Source organism: Siphateles boraxobius, unplaced genomic scaffold (assembly GCF_051911475.1).
Source record: "Siphateles boraxobius isolate OS27281-9 unplaced genomic scaffold, OSU_SipBor_1 13, whole genome shotgun sequence".
Lineage (NCBI taxonomy): Eukaryota > Metazoa > Chordata > Actinopteri > Cypriniformes > Leuciscidae > Siphateles > Siphateles boraxobius.
Window position 1 is genome coordinate 21,669,835 of NW_027508733.1, and position 25,009 is coordinate 21,694,843.

At 39.6% G+C, this 25,009-nt stretch overlaps 2 protein-coding genes across 6 annotated transcripts in view; one reads left to right on the forward strand and one right to left on the reverse strand.

Annotated features, from left to right (window-relative positions):
• The window catches only part of LOC143736071 (uncharacterized), a 795,401-nt gene that overhangs the window by 11,972 nt on the left and 758,420 nt on the right, over positions 1–25,009 (forward strand). The gene's annotated exons all lie outside the window — the stretch shown is intronic.
• dot1l (DOT1-like histone H3K79 methyltransferase) overlaps positions 347–25,009 on the reverse strand; it is a 28,598-nt gene continuing 3,935 nt past the window's right edge. Inside the window, exons 3-30 of one of the 5 annotated variants that reach the window (XM_077226590.1) lie at positions 22,070–22,113; positions 21,863–21,937; positions 21,124–21,187; positions 20,818–21,046; positions 19,570–19,664; positions 19,399–19,461; positions 19,192–19,247; positions 18,929–19,008; positions 18,444–18,512; positions 14,780–14,886; positions 14,547–14,588; positions 14,345–14,437; positions 13,984–14,218; positions 13,780–13,893; positions 13,553–13,644; positions 12,483–12,584; positions 12,256–12,393; positions 12,008–12,133; positions 10,406–10,857; positions 10,224–10,332; positions 9,995–10,141; positions 9,827–9,899; positions 8,861–9,420; positions 8,565–8,770; positions 8,402–8,466; positions 7,720–8,322; positions 5,583–6,187; positions 347–4,738 (exon numbers count right to left, since the gene is read on the reverse strand). In XM_077226590.1, coding sequence (XP_077082705.1) covers positions 5,694–6,187; positions 7,720–8,322; positions 8,402–8,466; positions 8,565–8,770; positions 8,861–9,420; positions 9,827–9,899; positions 9,995–10,141; positions 10,224–10,332; positions 10,406–10,857; positions 12,008–12,133; positions 12,256–12,393; positions 12,483–12,584; positions 13,553–13,644; positions 13,780–13,893; positions 13,984–14,218; positions 14,345–14,437; positions 14,547–14,588; positions 14,780–14,886; positions 18,444–18,512; positions 18,929–19,008; positions 19,192–19,247; positions 19,399–19,461; positions 19,570–19,664; positions 20,818–21,046; positions 21,124–21,187; positions 21,863–21,937; positions 22,070–22,113 — 4,533 coding nt within the window. In that variant the 3' untranslated portion in view covers positions 347–4,738; positions 5,583–5,693. Of the gene's footprint in view, positions 4,739–5,582; positions 6,188–7,719; positions 8,323–8,401; positions 8,467–8,564; positions 8,771–8,860; positions 9,421–9,826; positions 9,900–9,994; positions 10,142–10,223; positions 10,333–10,405; positions 10,858–12,007; positions 12,134–12,255; positions 12,394–12,482; positions 12,585–13,552; positions 13,645–13,779; positions 13,894–13,983; positions 14,219–14,344; positions 14,438–14,546; positions 14,589–14,779; positions 14,887–15,014; positions 15,142–18,443; positions 18,513–18,928; positions 19,009–19,191; positions 19,248–19,398; positions 19,462–19,569; positions 19,665–20,817; positions 21,047–21,123; positions 21,188–21,862; positions 21,938–22,069; positions 22,114–25,009 lie in introns of those variants that run through there. The other 4 variants (XM_077226591.1, XM_077226594.1, XM_077226593.1 and 1 more) reach the window with 4 other exon arrangements.

The window sequence follows — 25,009 nt, forward strand, 5'->3', positions numbered from 1 at the left end:
GTGTGAGAGATGTTTGACCAGTCCCAAGAGATAAGGCAGGTATCTTTTCGCCAAAAGAATGTCTGAGAACAGGAACAAATCACAGAGGACGAATTGCTAGATAGTTTACCATGTCTGGAATTCTTGATGAAAGTACAAGGGGTATTTTCCTTAATGCTTACAACCGTACTCTGGTTTTTGTATTATGTGTGATGCGTTTTTACAGAACTCAAACACTTTTGTATTTATGATTATATACCGATACATCAATTTGCAAGTGATCTCTTATCACATAAACAGGCTGTATAAATATTTCTCAAGTCTATCTAGGTCTGTTTTCCAAGAACACAAAAGAACACAAAGTTAATTTCCTTTTTATTTTTTATTTGAGGTTGCACGGGATTTCAGCAATCTTCATTGTATATCAACATCATTGCATTCTTTTCAAATTATATTCAACAAGTATCATCTTTACCTATCAGCAGGCCCACATGGAATATGCAGCCACAGGGAGGACATTAATAAATGATCACGTGTAGTAACCTTCACAAAGTCACTTGCATTGCCTCCGATTATTTTTAAATTGGGTTGTGATTGTTTTATTGCTAAATTACAGTTGCCAGCTGGACATTAATCTTTGTACATTATGCAAGTAAGGCAATGAAAAAAAATTGGATCAAACTAAGCTTATTAGAAACACTTTATTAACAAAAAGCTGAGATTTAAAACCTTATCAACTAAATTCTTTTTGATTAAAAGCACCAACACAATCGGACACTGCAAGAGTTTGCTGTTGTTACACAATTATCCTGTAATTACACAATTATCCTATTTCTGCTGAACAATGAAGAAACATAATGTGATTAATTGAAAATAGGAATGATATCTTTCAAATTCATTCTAATAACTTGAAAGGGGCAAATTATGACCTTTGAGATAGTGTATTAAAAATGACTGTTCAGTGGAACATTCCATCACAGGTAATATGCAGTAAAGCAAATTCATTTTCATTTATATGTCAGCTAGCCAATATTTTCAACATTCCCTTTTAATATGCAAAACTATTAAAGCCAGAACTGATGTTCCTGAGACACTAGACCAACCTATATGAATTTACATATTTATAGACATCTAAATTTACATAGTCAAAAACATATTTGTAAATCTATAACATGCAAAAGGACTTGAGTTGCCTTTTGCAACGCACAACCTTAAACACATACCTGAGAAAAAGCAACATCAAGAATTACGATCTGTTATCCTTTTAAATAGCTTAATATCGATTTCAAGAAGAGCTTAATTTCCACCCTAACAGGAGACAGCATATGGACAATAGGCAAAAGAGTTCAAATGAGACGTCACAAAGCAAAGCTTGCATTGACGTTTATTAAATGTTTACCCCTCACAATGTAAGGTGCATGAATTTCATAGCTGCATTTTCCTTGTTTAAAGTGTAGGAGAGCACCATCATACTGTTCTGAAGAGTATCCAAATGCTCAGGATTATGAAATCATAATAAAACCATCATTGATAAACAGTCGTAAAGATATCAAAACACAAATTGGCCAATAAAACAGGTAACATTAACATTGACTATTAATTACAACAAAAAAATACCCTCAGTGCAGGGAAACAATTAATTCATTTAATGGTGAATATCCTATTTCAATAAAACGTCCTCATGTTAATTGGACAGATATCATTACACAATTTTTTTTAAAATATTATTATTATACACCATAGTCTATTAAACAGCATTCTGACTAAAGCTTAGGTGAGGTTGATTTTTCAATTGAGCACATACTTGAGCAACAAAACACACGATAAAAAGAAACAAGGACGCAAAACAATGAGGAAGTCAACTCCTGCTTTGTCTTCAAGATGACGATGTTGCACGCCAATGACTATTTTGACAACGCTGAAATAGCTAGTGATAGACCGATATATCGGGCAGGCGGAAATCTCCAAAATCGTACACGCAATGTAAGTGAATGGGGTCCAAATTTTGGAAATTGTTTCATTTCAGAGAAATGGTTTTCTGCTTTTTTCAAAATATATATTTTTTGTGTTCCGCAGAAGAAACATTTTTCCGCATTTTTGTGCGCACCATCCATTTAATTCTCCAAATATTTAATATATGCCATTAAATCTGCTACTGGCCAGTCTATTCTCTAGATATGCTATTAATTATTCCAAAAGTCATTGGAAAACCCATATCGGTCGACCACTAGTACTAGCCCACTGACGAAAACACTAGCGATCTCTACAACCGGTCACATCAGAACAACTTCACATCACCACGATAAGTAATAGGCTCAAACTCTAGGTTACACAATACAATGCACTCTAGGACAGGCTTTGATAGTGGATTGTGGGTTTTGGTATGGGCATAATTGGTCTATTTGACATCCGTGTGAACAGCAGCGACAAGTTTGTGTAAGATGAAACTGTTTGTGTTACATTGCGAAGAAAACAACGATTGTAAGAAACAGCACCAAGCCGCACGGGCCAAGACGGTAGGCAAATAGGCTTAGCACACTTTATCCTTAAGAGAAACTAAAATCTTAAGGAACTAAATGCCAGTTAGCACCAGTTTGCCAAACGAATAATTCAAAGCATTCACTACCTGTCACACAGGTCGATTTTGGAGCACCATTGATGTAAATACTTTAAAAAAAAAAAAATCATCCTATAAAGTTCTGCAATGTACTTTCATGGTTCTTTAGGGTCAATTAAGACGAAAAGGTGTTCCTTCTATATAAAAACAGCACTGATCCAAACAAGCAAGGGTTGCTTCGTGCTGGGCGCCATATAATATGATTACGTTATAAATACACGAAAAATAAATGCCGCAAAGCTTGAAAACATCCCTGTGTTAAAAGCACCACCAAAATCTTTATTCATTTATTTTTTTGTTGTTGATGATCTTAATATAAATAAGCAGTCTAAAGTTGTACAGATTGTAGCACCATGTCTTTTTAGACTGCGAGTCAAGTACATACACACTTTGCACATGTTGTGCTCTGCTCTGAAACAAAATAAGAGCAATCACACACCAAAAAAATAACAAGGCAGAAAATTCAAATGATAAATAACCCAAATTATATACACAATTATACAGTCTGAGAGAGACTACCATTCACAGTACAAGAAAAAAATAAAATACACAAAGAGAAACAAAAGGATGAGTTGAAGTTCCCCAGTAGTTTTGTGGTCGTTTTGTGATCTTGTATTTTCCCAGTGTGTGTACATCTTTTAATCAGTGTGTGAGTTTGTTTGTATGTATGTACGAGCGTGTGCTGGTTTTCCAGACTGCGGAGAGCACCACGACAACATCGGATTTTGTAATCCGAAAGAAAACACCATACGAAATCTGTCAAGAAAACGGTTCAGCACCAGATTCACCTGAATAAGCCTGTACCGTATAAGACACTGCGCCCCGATTGAACTAAATATGTGCATTGTATTAAAGGTTCAGCAGTAACTGTTAGGAACGTGGAAGCTTGTGTATTACAACAGGGCCCTAAACCAAACGGTTAACGTAGTGATTTAATAAGATCCTTACAGGCATTCACTCATTCTGTGGCTCTAACTGCTTCTCTCCCTGCAGATTGTGTTTTAATCGTGTTTTCCTGGGAAGGTGCAATTGTTTACTTTTTTTATGTTATGATTTATTTAATGTGTGTGTAAAATGAAAGTTTGTTTTCCCCTTTGATTAATAAAAGCTTGCAAATTTTAGAATTAAAAAAAAAATGACATGCAGTCATAATACGTCATTAATAGCTCCACAGGTAAATTAGTATCCAGTGTAAAAATAACAATTAAATTATTTAATTATCAGTGTATCTCATGAAGCCTATCAAGAACATGGTAATATTATACCCCAAAAAACACAAAAAGAAAAAAAAAATACTAATAAGATTTTGAAATTGAAGTCTATTTTAAGACATTTTTTGTAGGGACTATTTTCATGACAATCCACCTCAACTCCCAAAACTGTGATGCAAACAAATGTTATAGTTGACATGCAAAATATATTTAGCTTTATATTCTACTATTATTTGAATATTTATTTCAGCTTTTAATATTACTGTAATATAATTTGAATTTCTAAGAATGTATTAAGAAATAAACAAGATAAAAACATCTTTGTTGTTCTAATACTTGTGCAATATATAATTAAATTTTATTCTTTTTGGGGTAAAATATCACTTGGAGATTCACTCTTTTACAGTCGGAGCTTGTGGTTTCCTATTATTTACCTTGTGTGGCAAACAACTCAAATGAAGAGATTAAAATACCCAATACAAGGTGGATATTATGCTACAGAAGAGATTATTGGTCAAAAAAGTGACTAAAAGTTCTAAAATGGTGACTATAGCACAAGCTCAGGCTTTAAAGGTGAAATCCCAGCATGGGAATTGTATCTGGCTCCGGAGGCTTCATGGAGTCCACCCGAAGAGGATTTTATCAATCATAAAAGCCACATTTCTTTTCATTGATAACAGCAGCAAGGTTATAGAGATTCACAAGTAATTTTTTGTGTAGGGCCCATTGCCATTGATTCAGGGGGTGTTGGTGTGTGTGTGTGTGTGTGTGTGTTAAGCTGCACCTGTGATAAGTTCTGATACCCATGCCAGTTTTTTTTACAGTGGCGGCTTTAGAAAATGTTCGAGCACCGGTGAGCGAGTCGAGCCCATTGGTCCACACCTGTCCATTGCATAGGTTATGTTGGGTTGAGGTAGATTTCTTCAGTTACCTGTAACCAGTCGGGGGTAAAATCCAGGAATTACACATGGTGTGGACAGATATATCATGAACATCAGGGCTCAACAATTTACATGCCTGGCAAACTTAAGCATTTGGATTGCGATTTTTTAAACTTCAGGTTTTTATAGTATATATATGAGCAATTATAATAATAATAAATATTACACAACAAAAATAATTGTGTTATTTTATAAACTTTTTGCTGGATGATTATAATTTGATTTCTTTTATACATACATGTACAAATATAAAAGGTTTTTTTATTAATTGATTTATATTTTATATATCAAATATATATGATATAAAATAATGAAAATAAGTGTATTTAAATTAATTATGATTTAACTATTTATATTTTTTATATTATATTTATATACCTTTTATATTTGTATGTTTTGCATAAGCCATTATAATCATTTAGCAAAAATGTTTATAAAATTGTCACAGACTTGAATTAAATCTATTACATTCCCAGCTATTATATAATTGAATAGTAAAATATGTAAATCAGTCATTTTAAACTTCCTTTTAAAAAATAGGGTTACTAATATGTTTTGTTCATTGCTACTATGTAAAATAAAATAATATTTGTGGGGATAGTATAGTAGAAATCACTCCGAATAACTTATTGTTGAGCCCTGAACATGTAATGATATTTTCAATAGACACAACAAAATGGGGAAAATTCTGACATTAATATTCTAACTGCTGGTTTCTGAAACCAGAAGAACTCACAGGAAATGCAGCTGCCAAAAAAAATTAAAAATACAAATGAAAGAAAAGAAAGAAAAGCAGCAAAGCGTGTTGCCCATTTCCATGCGAACACCACATACCTTGTTCTGACTCATAATGATATAGCTGGCAGAATGCAGTAGCTTCCCTGTATCCGTCTAGTTAGAGTCTCTTTCAATTTCAACCCCCCCTCCCCCACCCCGTGACGTGTCCTATCTGGGGCGATTGCCGGGGATCTGCGAGGCCGTGTAGGAAGCCTGCAGACCCAAAGTCCTCCAGGTGACCCCGGCCCCACTTGAACCAGTGCTGCCGGGGGGGTTCGGAGGTGGCAGATGCGGGGGATAGTGCACAGTGAAGGGCCGGGAGGAAGAGGAGGAGGTGACTGAAGCGGATGAGGAGGCCAGAGATGGAGAGGAGGTGGAGGCGGGGAGGGACGACTGCGGCCTTGAGGAACGCGGGGAGGAAGGTTGGGGAGGGACGGCGGAGGACGCGTTCAGGAGGGGAGGGGGCGGAGGAAGGGCGAGGGTGGGCGTGTGCAGGACTGTCTGTGTGCGGCTGTGCTGCGAGGGGCCAGAGGCCAAGAACGAGGCCCCTGGTTTGGGGTTCGTGTCCAGATGCCTCTGCTGGGAACTGAGGGCCCCGGGGCCCGGCAGATTGGCCCCAGAATGCTGTGAGGAGACTGAAGGCACCATATGGTGAAAAATCCCTGCAGACATACATCACAGAGAGGGGAGCAAAAGACAGAGAGACAGAAAATGGGGGCTCAGCCAGATTGTGCACAGCAGCAAGCCAGTCCAACAAACAAGCATAAAGCAACGAGGCACTGCCCTGATGTACCGCCATCACCTCAAACCAATTAAATCGTAAACAGTTTGCAATTAATAATAAAATATATATTTGTATAAAATATACAAATAAACAATTGTATAAAATATACAAATATATAATAAATATATATTTGTAAGGGTAAATAAATCTCCATTCACAACTCCTGTCTCACTGATTATGTGACTAATTTCATTTTCATGGACTTTGAGGTGCTGGTAGAGAGTGAAATGCCTCAACACCCAAAACCAAGAACTGCAATTAAGACTAACACCCAGAGAAAATGTGAGGAGTTTCCCATTGCCAATCTCAAACTACAAAGAGCTTGACAGCTCTGAATATTTTCACAGGCCTCTAAATCACCAGTTTACACCATAAAAGCCAGTGAAAATGATTTAAAAGGTTTTGGCTTTGTAAGGCGTTGTGGGAAGCTTATAAGCTTTGTTGGATTCACCCAATAAAATCTGTCAAGAACATGTTTCACAGGAAAATCAAAAGAAAAAACTAATATATCAGTTGATTTTTTTATTTTTATTATACACTACTGTTCAAATGTTTGGGGTCTATAAGATTTTTTAATGTTCTTGAAAGAAGTCGCCTTAGACGTTAAAGCAATTATCTACAATAAAACAGTAATATTATGAAATATTACAACTTTTATAACTTTTCTATTTGAATATACAGCGTCACATGATCCTACATAAATCATTTTAATATGCTGATCTGCTGCTCAAGAAACATCTCTCATTATTATCAAAACAGTTGTGCTGATTAATGTTTTTGTGGAACCTGTAATACTTATGATCAGGATTCTTTGATGAATAGAAAGGTCAAAAGAACAATATTTTTGAAATATAAATATTTTAAGTTATAATCGTCTCAACGATCCCCTTAAATAAATAAACCTCTTACTAGTGCAAAGTGTAAAAAACTCAGTATAAAGCAAAATGAGTAGCTATTATTGTGATGTCAATAAATAAAAATCAATTTGACAATGCAGTCTAAGACAAATTAATAAAATGTTTTTGAAAAAGATTGGATATTCATTACTGTTAAAGATTCATAACCATCATTAAGGATAATGATAAATTTAAACTTGTTTCCTACCCTGCAGTAATGAGGAGGAAACGTGTCGGGGAACAGGGGAATGTGTCATGGGAAAAAGGTTTTTGTTTTCTCTTTTGACTCGGGTGAAACATATCCAGGACATCAACTTATTATAACCTGTCTTCATTTCCTCTAGGTGTGTAGCTTTAGCCTTTGCACAGTCTGCACAGCAAGCAGTGTGGGAGAGCCAGGCAAGGTGGCAGCACTGGGCTTTAACTTACCTTTTCTCAACACCCAAAGGACTGTTCTGACCATAAACTCAATTTCACACAAAAACAGAAAGAGAGACAGATGTCTTCAACTCACCTCCTGCAGCGCCCCCTGCCAGCCCGGCGCTGGAGAAACTGCCAAGCGCCGAATGTCCGTTGACCAATCGTGGGGCTCCGCTGGTGGCTGGTCCGGGCGTCTGGGCTCCAAATAAGGACTGCAGAACTGAAGCCCCACCCAGGGGAAAGTACTGTCCCACTGAGGATGCAGAGGAAACGGTAGCGGTCCCGCCCACTTTCCCACTCAGGATACCTCCACTGGCCGCGGCAGATATAAAGAGGTTCTGGCTGGCCAATCCGCTTACGGATTTCAGGTCCCAGTCCCGCACTTTCTGTTTCTGCAGCGGCCGCTCAGACGTGTTGACGACCGAGCGACCGCCACCATCCTGACTGAGGAAGAGGTTTGAGTTCCCATAAGGCTCACGCTCACGTTCCCCTCTCCTCTGTGGTTTCTGGTCTGAGTCAGAGTCCGTGCTCCCTCGGGATGTCCCCATGCCGAACGGCGAACCACCTTGACGGAGGTCCGAAGGAGTCGGCTTGGTGTCAGAGATTGGGGAGAAGGTGGATTTCCACTTGCTGGCTCCGGAGGAAGAGGATACCTCGCTGCTCACACTGCTGGCACCTGATTTACGTCCCTGCGAGCCTGTAAAAAGCCACGTTCCATTACAAAATAGACAGTGGAGTCAGAACTTGAAATTTCCCTGAGCCAACATGCCACTTACCTCTTTCCACATCTCTCATAGGTCCATCTCGGTCTAAGGAAATTGTGGCAATTTTCCGTTCAATTCTAAAAGAGAAAACCCATCAAGGTATTAAATTAAACAACCATATATTCCACAACGTTTAAAGACCAATGAACAGGATTTGAAAGGAAAAATATATTACCGGCTTGAACTAGAGGTGTCTGGAGCATAATTGGTGCACTCTTCGTCCGAACTAGGGGTAGAAGAATAGCGACCTGTGTTGAGCTCCAGGGGACGCTCTCTTTTGAGCACGGGAGGCTGATCTAGATCTGGTCCGCATGGGCTTCGGCCTGATTGCTCCGGGGAAGAGATGGCGGAGATCTCCAAAGGCTGGTTTATGTTGTTCACCTGGTAAAAGAAAGAATACTTTGAGTCTGATTTGAGGCCAATCGTAAGTTTGAGCAATACTAACAGCCGCCATTGTTTTTGTCCACTCACCATAGAATTGATATTAAGCGGCGATCCAGAGGAATGGCTTGGGCAGCCCAGACCCGGAAACGCCCTTCTTTTGGGGGAGCCGCTCATGGGCATGACCCCAGAGGAGCTGCGCTTCCGCCGGCCACGCTTCCGCCCCTCTTGGCTATGAGAACTTGGAGAGTGATGATTATGGTGGTGGTGGTGATGGTGCTTATTGTGATGATGGTGACCCTGCTTTACCGACCCATGGTGCAGCCTCGAGCCTCCAGTGGAGGATGAAGACGAGGAGGAAGAAGAGGACGAGGAGAAAAAGATACGGCGACGAGCCTCGCTGTCCAAGGGCTCTGTGTCGGATTCGTGGCCCTGGCGGTCATGGCCGTCCTCGGGGGGAAGCCTCGGTGGGCCATCGGCATACTGCAGCACACCTCCGGTGCCCAGTGGAGGACTGAGGCCAGAGCTGCGAGGCTGAAGCCCCATGACAGGTGTGCTGTGAGGAGGAGGGGATGCAGTGTCACAGTCTTGGTCCTCGGTCAACATGGCAGAGTGACAGCCATTAACCAATCCTGAGCTGGAGGAGTACCCTAAGAGGAAACAGATGTTGATTCAGAAGATAACTAATGTAAATCACCTACATGGATGGATGATGTTAGATTAGACCTTATTTTTGAACATCTGGTTTATGAGGTCCAAAAAAGCTGACCTTTGACCATTTTGTCAATTTATCTGATCACGAGAGAAAAGAAAGCACATGAAATGATGGGAAAAATGGAATCATCCACAAGTCGTACTCGAACACACATTGCATGATTGCATGTCGTGTCGAATCATTCACAATAAGAACAATATCAGGAATTTATAAAAGAGAAGGTGAATTTCCATGTCATGGTGACTTTAAATTTAAAACATATCAAAAAGTTTTAAGTGTAATGTTTTGAAGCGTGTGTGATAACCAATAGGCCTTGGCTACAAAAAACAAAGCAGCTGTACCTGAGGTAGGCGTGAGAGGTGCCTTGCCATTGCTCTGTCCAGCTGGATTTGAAACTGGACTAGGAGTGCTCCTCTGGCAAAAGAAAACAGCTTAAATTAATGCTGAAATGTGGGCAAGAAACATCCACAAGATCGTGTATCATCACTTCTGCCCACATAGATTCGTACCAGTCTTTCTGCACGGTTCGGCAGCACCACACTGGCCAGCGGGATGCTGACAGGAAGTTTACTGGGATGCACAGTGCTGAGGGGGATGCTTATTGGTAGACTGGTTATAGTGTCGCCGGGAGCAGCCGGGCTCTTTTCCTTATCGGCCTGCATTTGGGAAAGAGACGCTCAACATTTGCTGCATTTTCAAAAAGGGGGGTTTGCATAAACACAAATACACATTAGTTACCCTATCTGTGCTCTTGGGTGTGGTGGTCGTTTGAATATCAGATGAATTGGGTGAACAGCAAGCCTGTTTTAATCCCAGAGTTGGAGATGAAACAGCAACAATGTCGCCCCTGAAAACACCCGTGAGTGATCAGTGACTAATCGACAAGCACTTAGTCAACTAAACGTGTTATTTTTACTCACCTGTGGATGTTGCCAAGGGCTCTAAATTGATTGGCAGCTGAATCTTGATTGAGGTGCCTACGGAGGGCGATCTTGGCTGGAGAAAAGCGGGTGTAGTCGGGCAGGGGTTGCCCTAACTGCCTGGTTCTCGAGTCTGGGGTGGGCGGCACAATTTCATGATCAGGGGAAATGGGCAGGTAGCGGGTAAGGAGTTCATTTTTGCCCATTCCACTTCCACCGCCTCTCTCATAACCTGGCGAGGATGTGCCATTGATGGATAGCTCGGGACTGAGGCCGTTGAGTGCTGCAGAGGCTTGTGGGGTAAGTCTGGGGGTGTCAGAATCCAGTGTGGGCCGGGTCTCTGGGTAAGGGAGGGCCTTTCGGTAGGGGGACACCTCACACGGGCTGTAGGACGACTTGAGCTGCAGGAGCTCTTGCTGCCTCTGGCTCTTCTCTAGTTCAACAATGCTGATCTGCAAAGAAACACCAGGGGGAGCCGTTGATATCAACGCAGACAGAGCCAACCCGTAATGCTCAAGATAAAAATATCCCTTTAGGAGCTAGTTCAATCTTCTGTAAACAAGCTTTTGTCAGAACATTAAAAAAATTTCAGTAATTGACCCAAATAACATTTACAGATTTAGTATTTTTTTAACGATTTTTATTGATTTCTGTTGTGTCATCCACAATCAATTCAGAGTCACTTTCTAATGTGTTTTGTGTTAAATCTTAAGTGTGAAATAAGTCTCTTGAATCCAGAGAGGGAAAATGTGCAAATGTGGACTGTCGCAGGCCTGATTCAAACCTGTGCTACCTTCATATGGATAAAGGATCAACATGCCATAGCTCATAAACCACATTTATCGGCAGGGCTTACCTGGCTTTATTAAACAGAAATAGTGGAGCAACAGGAATTTATCATCCAGCTCACAATTTGTTCAACCTCCTGCCATCTGGGAAGAGGTACAGAAGCCTCCACTCCCGCACTACCAGACTCAACAACAGCTTCTTCCACCAGGCTGTTAGGATGCTGAACTCTTTCCCCTCAGCCACCAGGCCATCAAGAAGATGACATACCCCACCACCAGGTCGTTAAGAAGATACGCCCCCCAATGATGTCTGCACTATCATGTCATTTGCACACTTGATGCTGCTTTCGATGAACTGTCTTTGCACTACCATGCCATTTGCACACTTCTGATGTTTGCTATGACCAAAACTGTCTTGCACTATCATGTCACTTGCAGATTTAATTTTAAATGTCTATTTATTGATGCCCATACATAGTGATAGTATAGGTTTAACTGTAGTCTAGGTTTAACTACATGTTTAATTTTTAAAAAAAAAAATTCCTCTGTCTTCACCATGGGATGGAGGGAAACGTAATTTCGATTGCTTGTATGTCTGGAGCATGTGAAGAATCGACAATAAAGCTGACTAACTAAAAAAAAAAAAAAAAAAAAAAAAAAGGGACTTTGCCATGTTTCAGGCTCAAACTTGTGCCACCTGCAGAAGCACCAAGTATCAGCGTGCCACAACTCTAACGCACATCAATTGTGAAACTAAACTATGCAATGGCCTGTTTGCTCTGAGCTGACTGAATAAAACGTGCATGCGAGTTACCTGGAGCTCCAGACAGTGGCGCTGTTTCTCTGAGATTTGTCTTCGTAATGCAGCTTTCTCTTTCAACAGAGTCTCCAAACACAGAGACCCCCAGTCTAGCTTGAGCTCCTCACACCGAGCCTTCAGCTGACAAACACACACAAACATGTGCGCAATGGGAGTTTAGTTCCAGATCTGCCATTTCTGAATCATAAACATCCTTCTGCTCTGTTGAGGCAGGGCATGATGCTTTATATTGGATCACTTACCAGCACCAGGCTCTGATCGCGGAGCTCTACCATGTCCCTCTCCAGCTGTTTGGTCTGTTCCCTCAGCTGCATGTTGTGGGCTGTGATCTCCTTCTGAGCTTGTACCAGGTCCTCCACGGTTACCGCCTTCACGCCCAGCTGTGACACAGGCGGCAGGGTTTAAATTCAGCTCTGATGCCTACATATTATTGACTTGTAAGATAAAACTAGGTTGAGAAAAGTCTTACCTCCTCCAGTTTAGACTGGAAAAGGTCTCTGATCCTCTCCTTATGAGCATTACAAGCATTGAGCAGCTGTTGGGCTTGACCGGATAGTTCTGTGTGTCTCAGCTGGGAGGAGAGAATTACACATGTAAATGTACGGATGTCATGATATACCGGTATTGGCGATAACCATTATATATTTTTAAATAAAACATTGTTATCGTGTTAATTAGGGGTGTCGCAATATACCAGGATTGTCGATAACCGTAACATTTCAAATGAATAGAACACGCATGATATGACGCATAAATAATCCAGTGCCAGTATCTGGTTGACATCGTAACGTACAGTAGGCGGCGGTATTGCACGTTAGCGCTGGTCTCATCTGTCATAAAACACAAGCAGACACAGCTATTTCTATTTTTACCCAAAATAGGACAATGTTAGCATAATCAAGCGCTAAACATTCACATGTAATTTAAGTTTCATTCATACTCAACGCCTGAGGGCGACCTTGTGCAGAAAGTCCACAAGTGAGACTTGAGTAATTTCAGTAAATCCCTAATATGGACAAAGACATCCAGCGATCGCTGTAGCTGAATAAAACGCAGAGACATTTTGACAGATTAAACATGAAGAGAATTAACTCACCATTGCGACAGTATTATGGTTTATCTGTTCAAGCCATCTCTGGTATTTTCATAAGGAGAATGTACATTTATAAAACAATGCCAATCGACACAGCCTTTATCACTGTATAGAGTACTATAAAATATTTTTTTTTTTTTGAAGATTGCTAAAGATATATCACGCTACATCGTTATTGGGAATTATTTTGGCCACGATAACCATATAGTGAAAAAATCTGATATCATGACAGCCCTAAAATGTATGAAACTATTATGTTTTTTATCATTCTATTATTATTACTACTAATATTAATAATTATACACAAAAACATTTTGAATTGAAATGTGTAAACTATATAACAATATAATATATTAATAATGAATAATCGATTTTATTAATTTTATCTTAGTATTATCAATTTTTAATGAATAATTATATATATATATTCTAAGAGAAAGATTTACCTTTTCCTGCTCAAGAGCTTGCTGCAGGTTGGTGCGGTACTGTGGTGTCTTCATGTAGGCCATGAACTGCAGGTACTGGACTTTCACATTATCTAGAGCATGAGCGAGACAGTTTACGTTAACTGGGCGACTGACTACGTAACTAGAGCAGAAATGCATGTCTGTGGAACTGAAATAGATCATCTCGTGTTAAATATGGGCGGAGAAGTGAGGCTGAGTGAAATTACCAAGAAGAGCCTGCAGGCCTGGTGGAGTGGGGCCCATGAGAAGCTGACTTGATGTATAATGCTGCACTTTGGGAGGTAGCTGATAGAACGGACTCTGAGGTGACCTGTACGCATCTGTGGATCGACCGAAAGTACAAGTCAATGTCGAAGGTAATAATGCTGTTCAATTACCTCGAAAAGCCTGATTTTAGATTAGTGTCTCACCCTGAGGGGGGGCCGCTGAGAGGGTCTTGGCATGAAGCAGATCAAGGGCGCTCTGGCTCTTCTTGCCCTTGCGCTCGGCGGCGGTGATAGTGGCAGCCTTCTTAGGGCGCCCGCGCTTCCTGTTACCGAGCTTGCGGCCCCTGGCCAGCAGTTTGGCCCGGCGGGGTTTGGGTGAAGGCTTCACGGGAACATGCAAGTTCGAGTGGACCTCCTCACCACCCGACTCATGATGCGTCTGAGGCAAACGGCAAAGACAATTTGATCAATAAAAATAAAGAAAATCATTTATTTAAAATAAACATATAGACAAATACAAATGAAATAAATGATTAGCATATTTATGCGATTCCTGAAGGTCTACCTTGTGCTCCTTGGGCTTGGTCGGGGTGGTGGTGTTGCTTTTATTCTCCTTACTGTCCTTCTGCTGCCGCCTTCTTGTAGCCTCCTGCTCCTCCTGGAACCAAAAACACACCGCATGTGTTGTGGGAAGAGATTTAGCAGGATGTTTTGGCCAAAAAAACAACAACCATAAACAACATGACAATCAAACATGACAACCTTACCCTGAGTTTAGGATTTTTGAGACTAGAAAAATAGTTTTCAAGCTGCAAAAAGAAAAAGTGTTTGGTTAGATATCAATATACATAAATGTGAAATGTAATACTCAAAAGAAGTTTTTGGGTGCTCTGTGTACTTAATGCCATTTGTCTGGCAATAAAGGCGAATGCAAATAAGACACCCATTGTACACCAAGAGGAACAACAAAACCCATTGACATGAATAAAAGGGAACTTACTATGGTGCGGTCTATTGTATGCAGATAGTACGACACTGGCTTCCCCGTCCACGACACCGATCCCCTCAGAGGGGACAGTTCAACTACTCTCATTATTGTGCCAATATCTTAAAAAAAACACAAAAAAGACCATTACTCAAATGGATTGTTTCGCGAGCAGTCTAATAGGAATCTTTGTGTTCAGGAATTTCATGCAAGGGCGAAAGACCCCACACAAATTCGCAGTGTTGACTACCATAATTATCAATGATGGTGGTGAATTCGCTGAGTTTTCAGGCTTGATTTATCCGTTCAGCTCAATGTTCAAAGACCAGCGCAGCACAAGCTTTACTAGAGCAGATCCTGACAAACAGAAGAAACCCTGCGCAACGATACAGACAGAAGGCTTTTCAATCTACAAGCCCATTTCCAGAGAAGTTGGGACATTTTGTAAAATGCAATAAAATCAAGAATCTGTGATTTGTTAATTCTATTTCACCTTTTTTTAACGGACAAAAGTACAAAGAAAAGTTTTCCAATGTTTTCACTGACCAACATAATTGTATTTTGTAAATATGAACAAATTTTGATTTTGATGGCTGCAAGACACCCCAAAAAAGTTTGGACAGAGACATGTTTACCACTGTCACTTCACCTTTCCTTTTAATTACACTTTTTAATCATTTGGGAGTTGAGGATTCTAATTGTTGGAGTTTTGCTAGTGGAATATTTGCCCAATCTTGTCTGATACAAGACAGCCGCTCAACAGTCTGTGGTCATCGTTGGCTGGTTCTCCTTTCATGATGGGTCATACATTTTCCATAAGAGACATATCTGGACTGCAGTAAACAGGCAGGCACATCCCTTCTATGGTGCAGAGTGTCTAGAAACCACTCAGTTATAGCATGTGCAGAATGAGGCCTGGCATTGTCTTGCTTCCCAGGAAAGATGTCATCTTGATTGCAGTTTATGTCTCTGTACAATCCAAATACATGCCTCCATGTCAATGGTACCTTCACAATAATGCAAGTTACGCATACCGTTTGCAATGATGCACCTCAATACCAGGACTGATGTTTCCTTTTGCACCTGTCGCTTGTGAAAATATGGTTGGTCCCTTTTGTCTTTGGGACTGAGAACTCGATGTCCATTTTTTTCCAAAAACAAGCTGAAACATGGACTCATCTGACCACAGCACACATGTCCACTGTCTTCTAGACCATCTGAGATGAGCTCAGGCCCAGAGAACTTGCCGGCATCTCCACATATAGAACTGATGTGAAGCTTTCTCCTTGCGTAACAGAGATTCAAGTGTCATTTCTTGATCCAGCGTCATACTGTGTTCAGTAAAAACTGTTTTCCAAATTACTCCCGAGCACTATGGCTGTATTTAACAGAGTAGCATGATGGTATCTTGTGCAATGCCATTTAAGGGCTCAAAGGTCACACACATTCAACACAGGTCTACTGCCTTACCCTACACAGACTGAGATTTCTCTGGATTCCCTGAATCTTGTGACAATATTATGTATGGAAGATGATGAAAGACAAATTCATTGCAATCATTGAGAAATGTGATTTTTTAACTGTTTGACAATTATCTGATGATATTTGGCACAAAGTGATAAGCCATGATCCATCTTTGCTTAAAAAAAAATTGAGAAGCACTTTTACACCCAAACACGATACCCTAAACTATTACCAACTCACCTGCTCATTGTGGACTGTTTCAAAAGAGTTGGATAATCTAATTTTTTCACTTTTATTTTGTCTCTGTTCAAACTTTTTGGGGGTGTGTTGCAGCCATCAAAATCAAAATTTGTTCATATTTACAAAATACAATTATGTTGGTCAGTGAAAGCATTGGGAAAAACTTTTCTTTGTACTTTTGTCAGTTAATAAAAGGTGAAATAGAATTAACAAATCACAGATTCTTGATTTTATTGCATTTTACAAAATGTCCCAACTTTTCTGGAAATGGGGTTGAACAAATCACCATCATTTATCATGGATTTACTGTGGTAACACTAACTGGACCATGGTTTTGTGGCAGCTCAACTCAAGGCCTTGTTTGCTAGCAGAAATCTGGAATTTTGCGTGAGGGCGAAAGATTTCCCCACACAGATTTCGCATTGGGTTGAATTTTTTCACATGAATTTGCCGCGTTGACCAATAGAAAGCTTGTTGGTTTGAAAGTGACTTCTGTTGAGCTGTGCTTCGCTACACTATTGACTAGGGCTGGGCGAAATGGCCAAAAAAACATTATCACAATAATTATTTTATATCAGTCAATTTCGATAATCATCACAATACATGTAAAAATTTTATTTCTTTCAAGTTTAAAGGCAGATTTTTGCTCCTAAGTGAAAGTTGTAGAAACCAGAGTGTTAAATGTGGTTTTAAATTACTCTTTATTGTCAGAACATTTCACAAATCTCAGGTAGAACATTCAAAAATTTGTAATTTTTCCTTAAAATAAATATCTTCATAGAAAAATAAATTTGCTAATGGGGGATATTGTTTCAAGTCTTGAAACAGGTTTGTGTCGCCTGACTTTGATGGCACGTATCTCCAGCACAGTTTGCAGTGCATGCTGCAATATTAATATTACATGTTTTGTCTCGAAACGCATATTTGACAGTGAGTTGACACAGTAGTATTAGCTTGAGTTAGGATGCAGATTTACTATGTTAAATGTAAGTCCATTTAAAAAAAAACAGTAACATCTGTAAAAAAAAAAAATGAACGACCTCAATTTTATTTGGTAAAATTTAATATTCTGACTTTGAGTTTTATTAAAATTAACCATTGGTCATCCAGTATAATGCATTTAGATCATGATAACCACAGATAAAACCAAGCATAGCCTATAGCACCTCACTATTATGGCAAAATGTAACTTTATGGTTTCTATGGTATTTGTATGAAAACAGTAGCCTAAATACATTATTAAATACTGTAATAATATTCCATTAGTCCTTTAATACATTGTCATCACATTAATAATATAATACAATTCAATATGCACATCCCACATATCATGGTGCAGTTAATATTACTAGTCTAACGTGACAGTAAATCCATGGTAAATGATGGGAATTTGTAGACTTCTGACTGTATCGTTGCGCACAGTGTTTCTGTTTGTCAGCGCTGTTTCATCTGCCTTTAAACTGGTTTAAATCACTGAGACATTTGTGTTCTTCGCTGAATTCAACCACTTCTCACTGGATCTCGTGACCGAGACCGATCAGAGTAAACGCGTCTGCTCTAGTGAGCTCGCGCTGCACTGCCATTTGGACTTTGAGCAGAGCGGAAAAATGGTCTGTGTGTCACGCGGTTCAAATGAGTTGCGTTCCACTTTTGGCGCATAAACATTATCTAACATTTATCGAACTCTTGATATCGTTTTATCGAGAAAAAATTATATCACGATAATTATCGTAATATCGCCCAGCCCTACTATTGACACTTTTTTTTATGAGCGAAATATCGCAAATGTGACCACACCTTAACACTTATAAAAATGTATCAGAGAATAACCACCAAAGACTTTAAATACTTTTAAAGTCAAGAACACTACCATGATAGTAATATGTTTTTTTCTCTCTCTCTCTTTTTTTTTTTTTTTTTACCATGGTACCATCTTTATGTAGTGGAATCCTGTTGTACAAACTTTTATACTTACCACTTAAGTTTCGGCTGTTTATTCTGAAGTTAAGAGGTGCAAAAGGTTTCGAGGATACAATTTTTCCACCTGCAAGAAACGAGACTGAAATTCAGCCAGGTAACTCAGAGGAGAAAATCTAAACACATATTCATCTCCTTGACATCTGTAAGTCAATGCGAACTAAAAACAAGTCTGACTGGGGTCAAAGGTCAAGCATGACATGTTGACACAGGTGCCTTTGAGTTACTCTGACACAGAGCCCTTTCTTTTTCAAACGTAAGCAGCTGTGCAGTTTACTTCAAATTAGGACTGCACCAAATGTGATGATTTCAATAGCAATTTGAATAGCAATAAAAACATTTAACATGATTTCTCGAAAATAAAAATGATATGGAAAAAGCAGCGCTCATGCTAAACAATTATTTAAACTTTGATTAGCTGTGCAGTCCTACTCATTATTTAGTCTTTTTTTTTAACAAGACCACAATGATGACACCACGAACCTTCCTTCATATTGGCGAATCGTTCCTTCAGCTGGTGGTCCACCTCAGGACCAAAGGCAAAGTTATTCACAAAAATAACACTGCAAAAGAGCACATCACACTACATCCTTACACAAGACGTTATGTACAACATGCAAACGATTCTGAATTATGAAGAATTAATGATGAAAATGTAACATGTCAAAAAATGAACATTACTTGGATAAAATGCTTAGGGTTATAATCAGTTTATAAGCATTTAACTAGCCTGTATGTGATCATACCTTGTGCTGGCTATTCGTTCCTTCCATTCTTCTGACAGGAAATCTCCCCTTTCCAACTGCCACACAAGACCAAACGAAATCAAGTATGCACGGTTTTCACTTTAGTCACAATACTGAAGTTTTCACAAGTCATAACATTTGTTTATTTGTTTTAATAAACGAACACACAAGGGATCATTTTGGCGCATCACTAGAACACACACTCACCGTGTACTCGCCATGTTTTTTGCCATACCACTTCATCCACCTCTTAAACTCCTTGTCCATTGACTGTAAACACATTGTAAAGATAAAAAGATTAGCGCAAAATCCATTTTGAGGCAAACTCAAGATGTCAGGGTATATAAGGAACGTTTAATTTCAGCTTCCTGTTGGTACCTCTGCATAGGTTGCTGGAGTGTCTGCTTTCTCCACACCGAAGTAGTGTTTACAGTTAGTGGCTGCAGCGACCTGCAGGACTACCTGACCCACCCCTGCAATTCAAACAAAAACAACACTTTATGCCATGTATAATGGACCGACAGGACATTATTAGACTTTTAATCTTAAACTGCTACTCAAGGCCCATTTATACCAATTTAGTAGTGAATTCGCTGTTGTGAGCTGTCGTGACATTAACAAGCCGTTTTATCGGCGCCTTGCCGCAGTGATAATGTTATGATAATGATAACATAATAATTGTTGAGAATTCCTATGGATCACATGACGTAGCCAGTCATGGGAGAAGCCAAGTCTGCTCAGGTACACTTTATGATTGATGAATCACTATTGTTTGGTGTGTTGGTGTGTGCCATATGCACTGGAAGCAGACTGTCCTTTCTTTCTCTCCTAAGGAGAGCCTTTGTAGAGTGATGTGTTCCTGACAATAAATCATACAACTCTACATCTGATTCCCATTCTACTCTATGGCCTGATTCATGATCTATTTCAATAAATGAGTATGGACTGAGTACTGGACCCCTGTGTTTTAATGGACTCACCATCCTGGTAGCACATTTCCTGAACCAAACATTCTCAAACTTTACAATAATGATTCTGGTATGTTGTACTCCATCTTTCAACATACCTTCTGATGTTCATTCATGATTATTTATGTTTATTTGGCGCTGTAACTAGTAGTAAAGAACGTGAACGGGTCTGTCACGACACATTAAAGAACGCCAAAGCGGTATTTATTGTTAGAATTTCTTAATAAATTAACAAGAATTTGAAAGCTGAGACTTTGTTTCATATCAAAAGTAACAAAGCAAAAAACATGCGATTTATTGGATGGGAGTTCTATTCATTCACCAAACGAAAACAGCATAGAGCAAAAGATCAACTCTTGGGATTTAAGAATCAATGCGAGTTCATAAAAATGAGAATTTATTAAAATCGAGAAATCTATATTTTTAACCCAGCCCTGTTTATTGTTGCCTTTTTAAATTCGCGTTTGAGTTTTCCGATTTGTAGCTTACAATTCGCTTTTGCGATTTTTTTGGGGGGCATTTCATTTTGAACTGCTACTAACGGCCTATTTATACTATTTATTGAAGTTAACTTTGAAGTTGCGTTTTCAGATTTACAATTTTCATTTGTACTTTAGGGCCCCCATCAAATAGGCCCTCAATAACAGACATTACTGACCACTGCCCAAATCCACAAAGGTGTCGTCTTCCATCATCTCCATCTCGTCAATGATCTGGGCCACCAGGTCGAAGGAGGTCTCTCCGTATACCTCGGGAGAGAATGGCTCGTAGTTGTTGAGTTTCTCCGGGTCGGTGACGGAGTGGTTGTAGACCTGCTGCAGGATGTGACGCAGCAGGCCGTTGGAAGGCCGCTTGTTCAGTTTCATGGGTTGTGTGGTCCCTTTCCACTGCAAGACACATACACAGTTTAACACTTTGTTTGAGGCAAAAATCATCTGTTGTCAGCAAGAAAGACTTGACGTACCAGTTGGTGAATGCTGTCAATGGCTCTGTTGTACTTATCACACAGTCTCTGCATACTCTCAAAGCTGCAAGAAAAAACAAAAATTGTAATATGAAATGACAAACTTCACAGAATCTACTTTCACAAAACTAGTATTGCATTACAATATTTGTATTAGCTTGTACAAATGGCACTTTTAATCAAAATAAATAATACAATTATTATTATTAGCATTACAAATACATCAATAATCAGAATGATAATAATTATTATTATTTTTAAAGCTTTGTTTTTTAATGACACCTAATGGACCATACGTGCGAGCAGGGCTTGACATTAACACCCACCAAATGAGGCTGTATTTCAGCAGTGGCGTGTAAAGCAGTCACTCCTACTAACCACTTTGCCAGGTTGAACTTAATGAATATTGTTGTATACAAGGCTTGAAATCCACATAATTTTACTCATTCCCGCAGATTTTGTGCGCGCAAACAAAGCTGACTCTCAGTACTAAATTGAGATCTTATTCGCTGCTTGTTGTGCTTAAACAGTCAAATACACACAAAATGTCAAAATGCCGATTTTGGTGAGTAATGTGTAACAGTATCAGGGATCAGTGCGTCAGGTCTTAAAGTGACAGCAGCCTAATATACCTGCTGCCTATATATATATATATATATATATATATATATATATATATATATATAAAAAGTTATTGTCAAGCCCTGCTTATGAGACCATTTTATGACAATTTCCTCACCTCTTGGTGTCATAGTCGATAAGTACGTAGTTCTCCATTGCCAGCTTAAGATCTGGGATCTCTTCACACACCCAGCTGGACAAAGAGAAGAGACATGTTAGGTTTTACTATATTGATTAATACTGTTTTATTGACAATACGCCTCTTACACACGGAGCAATCAAATACAAGTGCAAAATCAAACCATAACACCCATCACAGACTTACCGTATGGTCTCGATGATTTCATGTGCAGCATCATGATGTTTATCCTGGGGCAAAAGGAAAGAAATCCTGAGTTATAAACAAGGTTCAAATTACCGTTTACTTACTCGCTAGACTAGTTATTTGGCACATGATGGTGTAGTTATCCATCTACAAGAAACAAGTTTCTACAACTACAACAGAAACTTGACCTTTCCAGTTGGAGCAGGGTCACGGATCACAACTTTAGCACATTCCTGCACACACAGCAGCCAGTGTGCTTTCAAGCAGGTAAACAAGTTCATTGGGCGGACATGCTTGGATAAGTACATTGTCACCAAGCCGGCGTCACTGATCACGTATGAGGCAGTCTATGAATGCAAAGCAAGATCTATATCTCAGCACAAAGCCTCTGCAAAAGAAAATGGGCAGAAACCATGCTGTCGTATTTTACAGTGTTAAGTATTATGTATATACTCAGGGCTCCAGACTAACTTTTCCACTGGTGCTACCAACTTTCTCAGTTGGTCGCACCAGCATATGATTTGGTCGCACCTTTTTTGTTTGTTTTTTGCTACATGCCATGGGATTAATCAATGCATGCTGATGAATAGTGGTTTCAATGGACCAAGGCTAGCAAAGGCTTTCTGGGTTGCAGCAGAAATACCTGTAATATATTATTTATCATTGGCAAATTTCAGGATTTTCATGGATTTTGGACAGTAATTTTAATCTGTTATTTTAAGCATTTTACATTTGAATTATATACAATCTATCTATTTACATTTGAATCATATTCTGTCTATCTATCTGTCTATTATCATCTTTCTATATTTTAAAAATCATTAAACATTCAAATGTATGCATTACATTTTAAAAGATTAGAGTATTATAATAAACTGATACAGATTTTTCGTTCGTCCACTCGCACAAAATGCGACCACATAACATTTTAACTCGCACATTCTCAAAAAATGGTTGCATATGCGACCAATTTGGTCGCAGTCTGGAACCCTGATACTACTACAGTATTTACTAATATTTAGAATTTAAGCTTACTTATATGTCCGGTTTCATTTTAATTGTAGTTCTTTTATGTGCTTTTATTTAGCTTTAATTTATTTGTCTTTCAGTTTTAGTACTTAAACGTACTAATTTCAGTTAGTTGCATACCTTGGTTTATTAGGCACACTTTAACCAGGTTATGTTTAAAGAGTGTCCAAAACGGATGGGTTGGGAAATATAATTTCTCATTCAGAATGAATCATTTCATAGTCAAGTTTATGAAACTGATGCCAATTAGCATGTATATGGATTCACTCATTTTATGTGCTTGTCATTTTTATTATTATTTTTTTTACATTTTCCTTTTTCAGTTTTCAGTTAGTTGCAACGGTTTTACCATCTCAAATTTATATTCTAATTTAGCTTTATTTCAATTACCAAAATTGGTATGTTAAACATAAACAAGGCCTGGAAGCCATCACACATGACTGTGCCGTACTTAAATACGTGTAATGCTGGCCTTTAAGAGCTCCGAGGTCATAATGAATCATTTTTGATGCCAAATAACCCAGGATTGTGTCTAAAATGTGGATGTGACCCAGCCGACTCGCTCAGTCCAGCCGTTGAAGCTCTGCTGCTTCCTGACCTAGTGACACACTTTCCTTTCCACTTTCCAGAGTCCTGAGAAACCCTCTGCCTGCCGGAGTGTGCCGCTGCTGGGCTCCGTTGCCTCACTAGGCTCCTCCTCATCCAACAGGGAGCCGTTTTCCCGCTTGGCTGCAAGTATGGCGGGTCTCGTGCTTTTCCGCCCACCCCTGCAGCTCTGAGGCGGTGTGACGGCACTGGGAAATAATGCAGCCACAGTCTAAGCCGAACAAGGGCACTTATTTAAAGCGGGATGCGGCTGACTTGTGTTATTTCAATACTGCGTTAAATGCAAACGCTAAGACAGATGGCGGAGTGTGTACGTGCACAAGCAGACACTTCAGCTCATCGTGCTGGACGGGAGGGGGAGGGCGGCGTGTGTACGGGGTGCTCCGGCGCACAGCAACACCAGAGCGGCAGCTAAAAATATCCAGAGGAAAGGAGGGAAGGATGACAGAGAGCAAGAAATAAAAGCTAACAGCCCTCTGTTACAAACAGGCTTGACTCACGAGCACAAAATCGGACTCTTCGCTCACCTCACGCACACTTGATATGACTCACGCCAGGAAATCACGCCTCGTGAACACTTTTCGTTTCGTCTTGATTACCTCACAGCACAACTGTTCTTTTTGGCTGGGATGACCAATCACCACACCTCGGTGCGGACGCGCACACCGACGTGTTTAACCGGGTTGTAACGTTCAAACTATGAGGAGTGCCCAATTATTATTTTCTCATACTCTACACATATCATTTTGTCTTCAAGTTCAAGGAACTTGATTTGGAAGCAAATATAGCTGATTTAAGTTTTCAGATATGGGATGTGAATGTGGCCGTGAACGTAGGTTTCAGGAGCGCAGGGAAGAAAACAGTGACGCTCAGTGTTCGATAAAACACCTCCTTCCTCCCACCCCAGGTGAGTGGGATGCTTTTGTTCGGAGCACAATGTGAAGCCGTGAGGCAAAATGGCACGCTAGTGGACGAAGGAGAGGAGAAATAAAAATCACTCAGCTGGCTGTCTGAAAAACAAGATTTGAATGGGTATTTCAGCCTTTGTAAAACACTCAAATAAAAGCCTGAAATATTTCTTGAAAACATGCCACGAGAAAAGACTTTCTCACATATCCCCTCTTTTTCCATGTCTGAGGCCTTTAAAGGGTTAATTCTCCCAAGAAATGTGCATTTTGTCGTCATTTACTCACACGCATGATGTTTCAAACCCGCATGACTTTGTTAGTTCTGAGGAACACAAAAGGAGAAGTTTCGTATAATGTGCGTGCTGCTCTTTTCCTTACAGTGAACACGAATGGAAAC